Below are 13006 nucleotides of genomic sequence, written 5' to 3' on the forward strand. Positions count from 1 at the left end.
GCAGGCGCATTGTGATTAAAATTATTTTGAGAAAATCTTAAATTAATGCAACTTAAATTATTGCAATAAATATTACAGGACTCTTAATCATGTCATGTAAAAGATTTGTAGACCAGATTAATTATGTGTCATAATATGTAAACAAACTCAATGACTGATTTCAATTTATAATGGTAGAACTTTTGATTACTTATGTTGAACTTGGCTAGAATGTAATATTAGCAGAGTTGTTGCCAGGGGAACAATTTGAACTTTGAAACTGCCAATAAGGAAATAATCTTGGCACAAGGAAATATACACCAACATCAACTGTGTATTGATAATTCTTAAATCAATTGCTGGTTTCAGTTGTCACACCATTCAGCACATGATGTAAAATCAAATGACACTCACATGAAGTCTGTCATGAAAACAAAGAGAAATTGCTGGCTTGATTTAATAAATTATACATACACTTTTAAGATGTACAATGGTCATCGCACCATAACATGTCTTCTTTTTTTTTTTTTTAAGACAAAATCTGCATTCAAAGTATTTACACATGTACAATTATCAGGCAGCACTTTACAAAGCAAGGCGAGTATGAAAGACAAAAACTCAAATCAAAATCCTCTCTCTCTCTCGCACTCGCTCTGTTGGAGGATATTACTTTGCTGTCCCTTGATTATAATACATGTTTCCCTTCCCAAGTGTAATGGGCATTAAAGGGAAATCAGGGGACTGAATAACATCCATGACATCCACCAAGAGATTCTAAAAGGATTACAGTTCAGTGACTGCTCAAATCATAAGGCGGGAAGGGTGTGTATGCAGCGAAAATCTATTCTATGATAGGGTTGGAGGGGGGGACTGAGCTTGCTCTTCCTGCTTTCCTTTCATAGTTCACAAGCCTTTGGCCAACCAGGTACCTGCCAAGAAAAAAAGATATTATTGGATTTACCGTTCAAATTTAGGAACAGGATAATACATAAAACCAACACCTCTTACTACACTTAAAAACATTCTTACTTGTCATTCTTGATGTGCTCATACAGGCGCTTAAACTGTCGAATTTGGAAGGAAAGGATGCCAATAAGTGAGACCACCATCAAGAGGAAGGGGTATATTCTCCTCTGCATTAGAATCTCCATCTCTGGGGTCACCCCTACGGCAACAAAATGATTGTTTAACAGTTTCAAATGAAGAATATGCGGCCAAAAGATTTCAAAGTGTTCACACACTCACCGACAGCAGGCACCACCCCAGCCGCAATCACGTAGGGCACACACAGAGACAGCAGCAGCACTGAGATGACCGGGGCTGCCAGTTTACGAATAATGAAATGAAGATCAATGTTGCGAATTCCATTGGCGTAAACCTTCGGGAAAAACAAAATCAAAATATTGTCAGTAAAAAAATAAAATCTTGCTGTGACACACAAAACTAATAATTAAAAAATAACAGATTCTCCAACTCTTTTTACCTGTTCAATAACAGTTTTCAGCCACCAATGAGGACCCATCAAGGTAATTGCCGCAATGATTTTGGCATGAAGCACTCCAAGAGCCCAATCCTGCAAACAAGAACAGGGGGGAGGGGGAGTTCAATGACTCAGAAGATACTCATGATGCCAAAAGATGAAAAAACAACAACAATGACATCGACAAATCATCAACATACATCTTTTAATCCTGCGAGGAGTATTTATTACCTGCCAGGGGTAGAAGAGGGGTGTTTGATCCAGAGGTACTCTGAGCGGAGCTACAATGACCAGCTCAAACAGCAGACCCAACAACAGTGGGATGACTCCAGCAACCAGCAGAGCAACAACCAAGGTTTTAAGGATCTACACAAACATGTCATTTCACGATGGATGAGCAAGCAGAGCAGTGACAATTGCTTTTTTTTTTTTTTATTTAAATGGTGAAGCTGTTTGATTCTGGTGTGACACCCACCATGAACGTCCATTCCTGAACTTTGTGCACAATAACAGTGCGTCCCTGGGGCATCCAAGCCAGCAGTACAGTGACTCCACGGATGGACAACCAGCATACATACAGGCCGCAAGCTGCAGTGTACAGCTCGTGAATTTTGGAGCTTCCAGTCCAGAAGGACATCAGCCAGCGTCCAGTGAACACTGGGGGGGGGGAAGATAAAAATAAATATCTCCTAATTATATCAACTTCAAGGTGGGCCTGTCGTTGCGATTTGAGCTAAAGATAGTACTGCACAAACATCAGACAAGTCTTATAAATAGAACGTTCAAATGTGTTTCAGTGGGTACGGATGAGTGAAATAGAAAAACAAATATGGCATCTGTGTTATATTGCTCACCTGGTAGTGTCAGGCACACAAGACTAGCCACCAGCAGGGTGATGCACATAAATGCAATCAGTAGCACAATCTAGAGAAAAGATGAACACATTTTGTGTCAATCCCTCAAGTACAGAGCAACTCCACCAACTCAAATCAAACCAAAATAACATCACAAGCTTCTCCATCGGGAGTCACGCCCTTGTAAATTTGAAGGAAACCAATGAGGGAGTTTTCGTCTTCCCAAGCAAAACTTTAGTTGAGGTTCTATTTGACACATGTTCCTTGTTGTCTTAATTATAGGGGCACAACTCTGGAGCAGCACATAAAAAAAAAAAAGACAGGAAAAGTGGGATAATCTTACTCTGAATGGGAAGCGGAGAGGTCTGTGGTATGGCTGGAAGCCCACAGGTCCACCCTGCTGCAAGATGGCCTGGTGGGCTGCGTGCAGCCCCTCGCCAACAGCTGGCGGCGGGTTGTTATTATTGTTATGTTGTCCCGGGGGAGGATTGTTGTTGTTGTTGTTCACCGGCTGGTTAGGATCAACGTCCTCTTGCTCCCCAAGGAGGTACGAGTGGAGATCTCTGCCATGGCACAGATGAACAAATCAACATTGAAAAGATGCCGAGTCCAAGGAAGCAGAACACTGGCTTTAGAACTTACAATAAATATCCAGCACTGACTGTCCAGGCCCGAACTAAGCCTTTGAGCCACTGGCGGGTATGTCCTTGCTCCAATAAAGCTGGCAGCACGACCTGAAGTAATAATAGCTCCAAAGACAGCTCGCTGACTGGGGCATCGCTTTGGGTAATAGGTTAAGAAAAGGTCATGTCAACAGAGTATGGAGGTGCGTATAGAAAGCCCAAAACAACACAACAAAAGTTGTCGTCGGCTAATTACCTGTAGAGCATGACGTTATATGGCAGGAAGGTGGGCATCAGTAGTTTAATCAATCTGATGGGAAGCCACAGCATTAACAACACAATGGAACCAAACACCACCACCGACAGAATGAAGCGCCGCAGGTGTCTGTAGATGGGAAGGTGAATCATCTCCTGCACTGGGTTAAAATCAGGATCGTTGAGGTTTCGCAGAAACCACAGGACCCCAGGCCTCAGCACCTGATGAATGAATAAATAAATAAGGGGGGGGGGGGGAAAGTAAACAAATGTTACCCTTTCCCTGGCCAAGAACAACTAGCTGCAAATGGGCTTACCTCTCTTAAAAGTAGAATGAAGGAAGCAAAGTAAAAGACGTAGACCATCCCAACAAGCCAATGAAGGAACATGGTGGTGCCAGGTGCCGATTTGAAACTCATTTCTCGATCTTTCAGAGAGGCATCAAACATCTCCTGCAAGTTTAAAATTGATTAAAGGTTAACAATGATTAAAACTGGAGTCACCAACAAAATATCTCATTTAGGATGTGTCAGTATTTTCTTGCGAATGTGCTGCTCATTTATCTCGAAGAGGAATGTCTATTTTGGACATTGCTGTACAGTGCTGTTCTGCATTGCAAAGGCAAGACACCACATTCTATTTATGACAAAGTGATGAAGATAAAAGGCATCCGATTCCACACAGCCTTGGAGCATTTGTACTAACATGAGGGATCAGACATCTATTTTATCACGACTTCACTTCAGGACATCAATTAGAAATGGGTCACATTTGATTTTTGAGTTTTTCCTCGAGCATACAAACAAGAGCTGGCAGGGCTACAATGCAGACGACAAAGGCTGTTTTGGTCAGGAATAAAAACAAGGTCAATATTTACAATTAGGCTGCCCTTAAAATAAAAAAATCCACAAGCCCAAGAATAAAAAGTGGCGGTTGGGCTTCTTATGCAAACTTCCTTCCAGGTTACCACAAAATTTTCCACACAGCTGGAAAAATAAACTTAGCGCAATGATGAATGAGCCGTACAAAAAAAAAAAAAAAACTCTTACTAGAGAGCAGATGTCAAGCCACCAGCCACATATCAGTGGAAAAACACCAATCTCCACAACAACTAGCAAGGAGACCTAGAACAAACAGTCAAGTGTCAACATTGAAATAAAATCAGGATTAGAATAAGAATGATCTGATCATTATGCCAAAAATATTTGTTGTGTCATATCCTGATGTATATTCAAATATTGAGTCACAGTTACTGCATACAGTACGCTAACAAGTTACCTTGACAACGATATAACAGACTCCAAGGAGACGGCGGGATCGCTGAAACCGGACCAGAGCAGCCAATCCCTACAACATCCTTGTTAAGGATCACCACCATAATGTCATAAACAAAATCTTTAATATGCATTGTGCCTGCGCCGTGGAAGGATACGTGACACAGTATAAGCGTCATGGCCAGCAGGATGTAGCCAACAATGGTTGTGATTAAACCTTCAAAATGGGAAGCTTGAACCTGAAACAAAACAAATAGAAGACAAAAACATGAGCACTCCATTCATACAGCAAGGTATAATTATTAAAAAGTTGTGTCTTACATATTCCTCGAAACCAAGACCCACAACCGAGAAATGTCCAATGTGGTAGGGACAAAATGCTGTTAGGAGAGAAATGACAAAGGTTGTCATATTTTGATTAGACTTTAATGGATGAATCAATATCGGCAATAAGGTGCCTTTCAGACTTCCACATTCCTGCCAAAATATTCATTGTATCAAGTTATTAAGTTGCAGTTAACGAGTGATAGTAATATTGACCAGCGCACTTACCGAACACCAGGATGAAGAGTGTGTTGAGAGACACCACCCAAAATACATGCTCCTACAGGACAAACAGAAGTCATGAAAAAGGAAGGTTCAAAATGTTCCAACTACTTTCATTCAGGGCAATGTTTTGATTCTTTCATAAATTCCTAATTTGTCTCTTATAGTTGCGAGTTGGGAATTACTGCCTTAGGGAATATGAATAAAACTTACAAGAAAAACCAGCGACCCATCCAAGCCGAGCATCTGAAAAAAGAACAGAATCTGAGTGCCTTTTAATGAATACAATTTAGTCAAATGTGCAGTTAGATACTGCATTTACTCTTTCCCAGGTGAGTTCCTCAGCTGCTCTGTCCCACTCCAAAGCGTTCCAGTTCATATCATCTGTAGGATATATTTCAATATTTTGTATCATGGACTGAAAACTCAAACGGGTCAGGATATAAACTCGCGGTCTGACCTTGCGCGCCATTATTTGGGTCGGCATCTTCAGCAGCCACTCCTTCCTCTTCCTCCAGCTCGGGGTCATCACGCTGCTCTGGCGGATCAGGGGGCTCTGGCTCGGCATCATTCTGGGCTGGCGGCTCTGCAGGGGCTGCTTGGTTGGCAGGGGGTTCATCTGCTGCTCCAGGGCCTGCTGCTTGCGCCTTAAGGGACAATATGGGTACAAAAATAAATATCAAACCCAATTGAAAGACCAGTTAAGAAAGGCACCTCGTTAGCTTGTCCGGCCGCATTGGGTGGCGGAGCCTGGTGCTGTTCTAACCACTGTGGAGCGCCGCCGTGGACGATCTGCTCTCGGAGCCACACCAGGCTAATAAACGCACATAGGGTGCACGTAACCACAAAACACCCCTGCAGACAGTCAGCAAGCAGATTTTCTCTACAGGAGGGGGAAAAAAAAAAAAGGACCAATTACATACTGGCATGTTTTTTTTCTCCTTAACAAACACGCTGCCATAATTGCATTTGTTGTAACCGCCTCCAAATGCTGTGATCATGATTATCACTCACGTGGAGAGCATGTCCAACGGCAGTGTCAGAAGGGAGCTCACGGAGCCGGTAAAAAGACACTTGTAGATGCGACCTGAAACGATCGGGAAACGATTAACATGGCACGTGGCATTGTGGATGCACATTCGACACTTGACTCACATGCGGTGAGCGGAACCACGCCAAGCCAAGCGAATGCCACCAGTGTGTAATGGAACCAGTAGCGAATGGCTGTGCCCACGCTAGTCAGCAGGCCGGCGCAAATGTCCTGAATGGGCAGGCGTGACGGCATGTCTGGGGAGTAGACTGGAAAAGGTACACGACTATTATTACAATTTGATTTTTACAAACAATCTATTAATGGTTCATAAAAATTTTGGAATTAAACTCTTTCAAAGCAACTTCCAACAGTGATAAATAACTCATTCATTCCTCCATAAAAATAGACAAGCTATTATGACCATTAAGCACTTACTTGGTGTGAATGCAAACCTGTGCTTGCATAATTCACAATATTCCTTCCTGCTGTGTTTCAGCCACTGGACCAGACTGAAAAGCAAAAATTTCCAAATCAGAAAATAATATAGATCTGCTTATAGTTCTTCTCGTGGGGTGACTTTAAAGTCAAATGCATTCATGGTGGGATTCAATAACTGCCCAGAAACATCCAGGCTTTTTTTCCCTCTATACAGGGCACCCTGAACAGGACACAATGACAATGCAACACATTATATTTGGTCTGTTGGCAACTCCACACTTCAAGTTTGTAACGTCAAAGGCATCTAACCAGCAGGAGATATAGGGAAAACATATGCTTTGATTATTATTATTATTTTTTTAATGTTTTCTATGACAATGACAATAACAATCTACAATTTTCCTCCAAGGTGTCCCGTAAGTTGGTCTGACATAACAAAATTCAAAGTCCGTTACAAAAACACAAAATCCTGTTGGAATTTACACTCTACTGTTGTGGAGTAATCTGACCATAAACCTGATTTGGTCATTACCTAACGGCTTTAATCATCTCGGGGAAACACAAATCCTTAACTAATGGCACTAAACATAGCCCAAGTGAGATATTATCTAAAACAGTTCCCCTCGTGCTAGTACACACAAATTCATAGTGTCACTGAATTGCATTGTGCTTGTTCTTAATTATTTTTTAAAATTGATTTGGCATAATCTTGTTGAGTATTGATCATTTTCACTTACCATTCCTGGTGAATGAACTTAATGCTGCCGGTGCATACGCAGGGATGATACAGAGGTTTGTCTGGGGTCCCCTCAGAGCGGCAGACACGACAAATATCCGCTGAAATACATCACACACAAAAAGGCAAAACACAATTGTTACTTTCAATATCAGAGCTCAAAACAATTAACACGGGGGGGGAAATAATATATTGGAAAAAAAAATCAAGTAATATCTCGTCATCAGTGGGTGTGTCTGCTGTGCTCAAATTATTGCATAATTTAGATGTGTTCCTAATGAAGTGACCACCACTGAATAGGCTATGGACTGCTGATGACATCACTACTAGATGTTAGTCGGTTCTTCTTGATTAAAGTCCACTTAATTCATGCTATCTTTTTGTAACATTTAGTCAATATACTGAATTGCACTTGTTATATATGCAACATTACGTCGGTAAGGTCGAATGTTGGCTGATAAAGCACGAGCAGGCCAGCTCAGCTTGGTTTCAAATGATGCGCTTACGATCACTTTGACCAATTGCGAAATAACGCTTACTAAGACGAGACATCCGTTTACCTTCTTCGGTCGTGTCCATGTTGTTTACAAAGCAACAGTCGCTGTTTCTTCCAGGTGTCGCTCGCTCTGCGAACCCATCAACGACAGGCGATATAGCTAGCTTAGCTTGCCAAGTTAAGCTAGCGAAACGAGTACAACGTTATGGATCAGAATGCATCGGCAACCACAAAATGGTTTCGCAACAGTCGGAAAATCCCGGTGCTTTCTTCTTCGCCGTGTCACCAGTTTTAATATCCAAAGAATGTTTGCTAATTTCACCTTTTCCCCCCCAGTTATGAAGATAAACACCGCATCCGCTATAGGGTTGCACTGACAGTTGTTAAAGGCAAAAAGACAAATGGCTAACTGAAGCCTGACGCATGCGCCGTGGACTAGAATAGAGTTTCTCGCCCCTTGTCTTCTTCTTCAAAACAAGTCACTTCAAAGCGAAATACTGCTATACCGCCATCTAGTGTATTGGGGGAGTACAGCTATAACTTGCAGTGATCTATTTGTAAACTAATTCTAAAAATCATAAACTGAATAGATATTATAAAAAAACCACTCTTAAAAATTGAGTATATACGAATTACGTATCATTTATGTTACATAACTTATGAAGTGAAGTGCCTTGTTCTGTTGGTTGTGCCTTGCATAAAGAACAGTATTGGCAAGCTTTTATTTTGAAAGTTCTGACAGAAACAACGATCGTGTTCAGATCACAAACCAAACTCTTCTGCACGTGACAAGCAACGAGACTTTCAGTTCCTTTGCTTCCAAGTTGGAGAACAGCACGGTACGTCTGAAATATGCCTCATGTGATACTTGCAATGACATTTAATGCAAAAAAAAAAAAAAGCTGCTTTTTTTTAAAACACTGTCTATCTCACCTGTGCGTGTGCTCACCTGCGTGTTCATATGTGTGTACACAGATGGCGAACGAGGCGAGACCTTGTCCTTGTGATATTGGGGATCGAATGGAATATGGGGGCCTTGGTCAGGAGGTCCAGATCGAGCACTTTAAAGCATATTTAGTGAAGCCACCAGAAGCATCTGACAAGGCCATCATTGTCATCCAAGACATATTTGGATGGGAGCTTCCAAACACCAGATACATGGCTGATATGCTTGCTGCCAATGGATACTTGTGCGTTGGATGCACGTTTATTAACTAACTGAATGCACAATAATGCAATGAAAATGTAATAACTGACAGGAGCTCATTTTAAAATTAAAATATTGGTTGGTATTGCTATAATTTTCTCTGCAGGGCTATTTGCCCAGATTTCTTCCTCGGAAAGGAGCCGTGGAACTCATCACGTGACTGGTCCTCATTTACAGAATGGAGAGAAGATAAAAAGCCGACCAACATCGACAAGTAAAAACAACGCTCTGCTCTATATTTTAGGTCAGACTAACAAGAGTGTGCAAATAATGCTGCTGCTGTTCAAATTGAGGTTGCTGTCTTCCTCAAGGGCACATCATTAGTCAATAAACAGATTAGCATTTCAACAGTTGTAGTTCGGTCTAACGATAATTTTTTATGAAGTCTTGCTGGAGACCATAAGAGTACAATTTGCCTTTCAGAGAGGTGAATCTACTGCTGAGGTTCTTGAAGGAGCAATATGGCGTCAAACGGATCGGAGTGGTGGGCTTTTGTTGGGGAGGAATTGCTACACATTATCTGGCCTTTCGCAACCCCGAGGTTAAAGCCGGAGTGTCATTTTACGGTTCGTCACGTACACAACTGTGACTTTGAGCATGTTAGCGCTGAGGTTTACACTGAATAATAAAGCGTGTTTATAGGTATCATCAAACTCGATGAGGACAGGTATGATCTCAAGAGCCCAACCCTTTTTATCTTTGGGGAGAATGATCATTTAATACCACTGGATCAAGTAAGTATTGATTTTCATGAGGTATTCTCCTAGCGTAATTTATCACGTATATACTAAGACTGCACTTGTGCTCTTCAGGTGAGTGCTCTTGAAGCAAATCTGAAGGAGAAATGCACAGTGGATTACCAGGTGAAGATCTTCCCTGGGCAGGATCACGGGTTCGCCCACCGAAAGAGAGAAGATATCAGCCCAACAGATGAGCCCAAAATTCTGGAGGCCAGAGCTGATATGATCAATTGGCTGAACAAGTACATTTAAGTCTTTGCAAAGTCAAGTATAAGAGGGAGGAGCATTGCTTATTAAACCTCCTGCATGCAAAATGAATAAAATATTACAATTTACACATTTCTACAGACCAACATTTTAATGACAATTTTGATACCAGAATGGCGAATTGTATCAAATGATAAATAGCAGTAAGCAGTGTGGTTTGGATGCAGTGCTATGGAAGTGCTTCCAATCTTAAGAACTACTCATACTGTGCTCCGTCCGCTTCAGTCTTCGGTCTCTCCAGGGTTTCGGATGTCGTCGATCTTGAGGATCATCTTGACCACTTGAGTGGCCAGTAAGATCTGCTGTTTTTTGCCAATGAGGGTCTCGATCACATGCTGCTGCTTCATGTCTGCGTTGCGGCAGAAGAAAGACGTTAAATAACAGTATGAAGATGAGATGTGTTGCAATTGACTCCACGTGGCTGCTCACCGTTGGTGTTGTTGTGCAGACAGTCGATGCCCAGGTAGGGGTTTTTGTCTCTGACCTGTCTGGCTCTGACCTCTGCCATGGTCTGGATGGGGTTTAGGCCGCTGTTCTCAGCCAAGGCCATTGGGATGACCTCTAAAGCATCTGCAAATGCCCTCATGGCATACTGTTCCAATGATGGGCACTTGAAGGGAGGCAAGACAAAAAAGTTAGGATAGATAAAAGTGGGTGGATCATTTTCTTTGGCGTGCAACTACCTTGTCAGCAGCCTGGTTGACTGCCAGAGCACAAGCAATCTCTGAAGCTCCTCCTCCATAAACAACGCGGTTGTCTCTGACCAGGTTACGGATGACGCAAAGAGCATCGTGGAGTGCACGCTTGGTCTCCTCGATAATCTAACGAGACAGATGGAAGAGATGATGTCACATTCAACTCGGAAGTCGGCGCTCTTCAATCGCAGCTGTTTACCATTTTGTTGCCTCCGCGGATGAAAATGGTCACAGCCCGGGTGTTTTTGCATTCCTGGATCACAAGCATGTGATCCTTTGTGGTGCCGAAGTTAATTTCCTTCACCAAGCCTGCCGTTCCGAGCTTCTCTGGAGTCAGCTCGCAGAACCTCGGCACGATGCGGCCGCCGGTGGCGATGGCAATCAACTACAAAGGAAAAACGAGTGATTATTAAATCCATTGTGAGTATGTTAGTTGAAAAAAAGAAAAAAAGGAATTGCGTCTGTAACCTCAATCTCAGGCCCTCCGACCCAGCGGACAGCAGGTAACTTGCTCTGCAGGAGAAGATGGTTGGCTTCATCGTCAAAGCCCCACTGGCAGATGGCCAAGTTTGCGCCGACGCTTTTGATCTAAATCAACAAGGAGGTATTTACATTTGGGCTTAGACAACACCCAATATCACCTATATCGTTTGGGCAAGTAACCTGTTCGATCATCTCCTCGAACTTCTCCTTTTCATATTTCTGAAGAGCTTTGTAGTCCTCAACAGAGGTGACATCCAACTTATGCTTGGTCTTGGGCTTCGGGGGCTCAAACGGGCAGGTGAGGATCGCAATTTTAACATCTTTCAGAACCTGAAGAGCGATAGTCAAGTCAGAATTGGCCGCATTGTTTTACAGTCACATTACCAATTGTGACGATTGTACCTTGGGCATTTGAGGGTGACTGAACTCTTTGTCGACAATGACGCCTTTGATGAGCTGCGTGTCCTCTAACTTGCCTCCCACCTTACCCTCCATCTTGACAAGCTCAAAGTCAACGTCTTTTCTCTCCATGTCGGCCACGGTGAGAATGGCATTCACTGCAATCTCTGCCATCTGCCTGTGGCACCGGTTGATGCTGAAATATAAAAATAAAAAAGCTTAGACTAGTACTCCACAAATTATTATTTCAGAACTGCTTTGCATGTAGGAGATTCAACTCACACTTTAGATCCCAGTGTGGTCATGGCCGTTTGAATGAGGGGTTCTCTGTTTTTAGGATCGAAGGGGAAGGTTTCTGCAATTTTGTCCAACTGCTCAATCGCAATACATGCGGCCTGATCATAACCGTCTGAGACCCTGATGGGGTGGATCCCGCGGTCCAGGAGCTGCTCTGCTTGCTCAAGCAGAGCCCCGGCCAGAACTGAGAAGACAAGATGATGTTTACCAGACTAATTTTTTGCAATATTTACCTTTGTTCCAATTTTGCTTTCACGTACCAACAACTCCAGTGGTTCCATCACCAATCTCATCATCTTGGGACTTGGACAGCTCCACCATAAGTTTTGCAATCTGATGGTCGACATCCATCATGCTGAGAATAGTGGCTCCATCATTAGTGACAGTCACTTCTCCATCTCTGTCAACCATCATCTTGTCCAGTCCTTATCACAAAAATAATTTATTAGATTTGATGAGGGGAATTCTAATCAACGGTGTCCCAAAAATCACTCGTTTATTTAAATAATTTTCATCATTTAATTTATTATACTAACCATTGGGTCCCAATGATGTCTTCAGCGTTGACGCAACTGCCTTGGCTGCCATAATATGAGACTGCAAACACAACATCGATTCATTAGACTCAGCATGTTTGGCAAGGTTTATTCGTAATCTTGGATGGAATTTGGAAATAATGAGCATCTTATCAAGACAAGGGCCACAGCCCCATCCAGAAACACCCACCAATCGAACGCCTTGCGCATGCACATGGGCCTCGTGTTAGCATGGTGGCTAAAAAACGGAGCTACTAGTTTTTTCCTCAAATGCGGTCACGTTGTGATCACGTTAACCTTACGTGGGTTGTTATGATTCATAGCAATTCGCTGATAGCTTCAGAATGTCAAGTTTAACTAATGAAGATGATTGCGCAAGCAAATCGGTGATATGCTAATCAACGTGCATGACCAAGCCCCGCTAGCTAGCTCATTGTACCTTCAGTGCATCAATGCCAGTTAGCCTTGTCTTCGTATCCTGGTCTTTGATGATGATGAATGGCCTCCCATATTCATCGAAGGCAAGTGTGCCCAACGATGACATGTTGATTTTTGATTTTGAGTACCAATTTGGCTTGTTAAAAATGAAATTCTGGAGTGTGCGTGAATATCGAGCCGCACAGATCTGCCGGCGACTTCTGGAAGACTCCACGGGCGGGAAGGGCGGC

At 42.6% G+C, this 13006-nt stretch overlaps 3 protein-coding genes across 3 annotated transcripts; 1 reads left to right on the forward strand and 2 right to left on the reverse strand.

Annotated features, from left to right (window-relative positions):
* Positions 1-406: 406 nt before the first annotated feature.
* Positions 407-8132, reverse strand: LOC125985661 (E3 ubiquitin-protein ligase MARCHF6). The gene is made up of 25 exons (XM_049748624.1): positions 7779-8132; positions 7220-7319; positions 6480-6553; positions 6167-6310; positions 6026-6098; positions 5726-5894; positions 5472-5658; positions 5334-5395; positions 5225-5257; positions 5018-5069; positions 4787-4845; positions 4624-4704; positions 4470-4538; positions 4241-4315; positions 3509-3643; positions 3193-3413; positions 2956-3093; positions 2657-2876; positions 2314-2383; positions 1935-2116; positions 1691-1825; positions 1463-1552; positions 1225-1357; positions 1009-1144; positions 407-908 (listed from the first exon to the last, which is right to left on the reverse strand). Exons 1-25 carry the CDS (start codon positions 7795-7797, stop codon positions 821-823), a joined length of 2745 nt encoding a protein of 914 aa, XP_049604581.1. The 5' UTR covers positions 7798-8132; the 3' UTR covers positions 407-820.
* A 315-nt stretch (positions 8133-8447) lies between these two features.
* On the forward strand, positions 8448-9996 carry cmbl (carboxymethylenebutenolidase homolog (Pseudomonas)). The gene is made up of 6 exons (XM_049748630.1): positions 8448-8553; positions 8690-8904; positions 9028-9135; positions 9345-9487; positions 9564-9655; positions 9734-9996. Exons 2-6 carry the CDS (start codon positions 8690-8692, stop codon positions 9911-9913), a joined length of 738 nt encoding a protein of 245 aa, XP_049604587.1. The 5' UTR covers positions 8448-8553; the 3' UTR covers positions 9914-9996.
* cct5 (chaperonin containing TCP1, subunit 5 (epsilon)) lies at positions 9993-13002 on the reverse strand. The gene is made up of 11 exons (XM_049748627.1): positions 12778-13002; positions 12339-12399; positions 12063-12227; positions 11788-11986; positions 11509-11701; positions 11287-11436; positions 11092-11211; positions 10823-11008; positions 10612-10749; positions 10358-10538; positions 9993-10277 (listed from the first exon to the last, which is right to left on the reverse strand). The coding sequence occupies exons 1-11, from the start codon at positions 12880-12882 to the stop codon at positions 10150-10152; spliced, it is 1626 nt and encodes a 541-aa protein (XP_049604584.1). The 5' UTR covers positions 12883-13002; the 3' UTR covers positions 9993-10149.
* Between the last annotated feature and the right edge of the window lie 4 nt (positions 13003-13006).

This window comes from Syngnathus scovelli, chromosome 18 (genome assembly GCF_024217435.2).
Source record: "Syngnathus scovelli strain Florida chromosome 18, RoL_Ssco_1.2, whole genome shotgun sequence".
NCBI classification, from domain to species: Eukaryota; Metazoa; Chordata; class Actinopteri; order Syngnathiformes; family Syngnathidae; genus Syngnathus; species Syngnathus scovelli.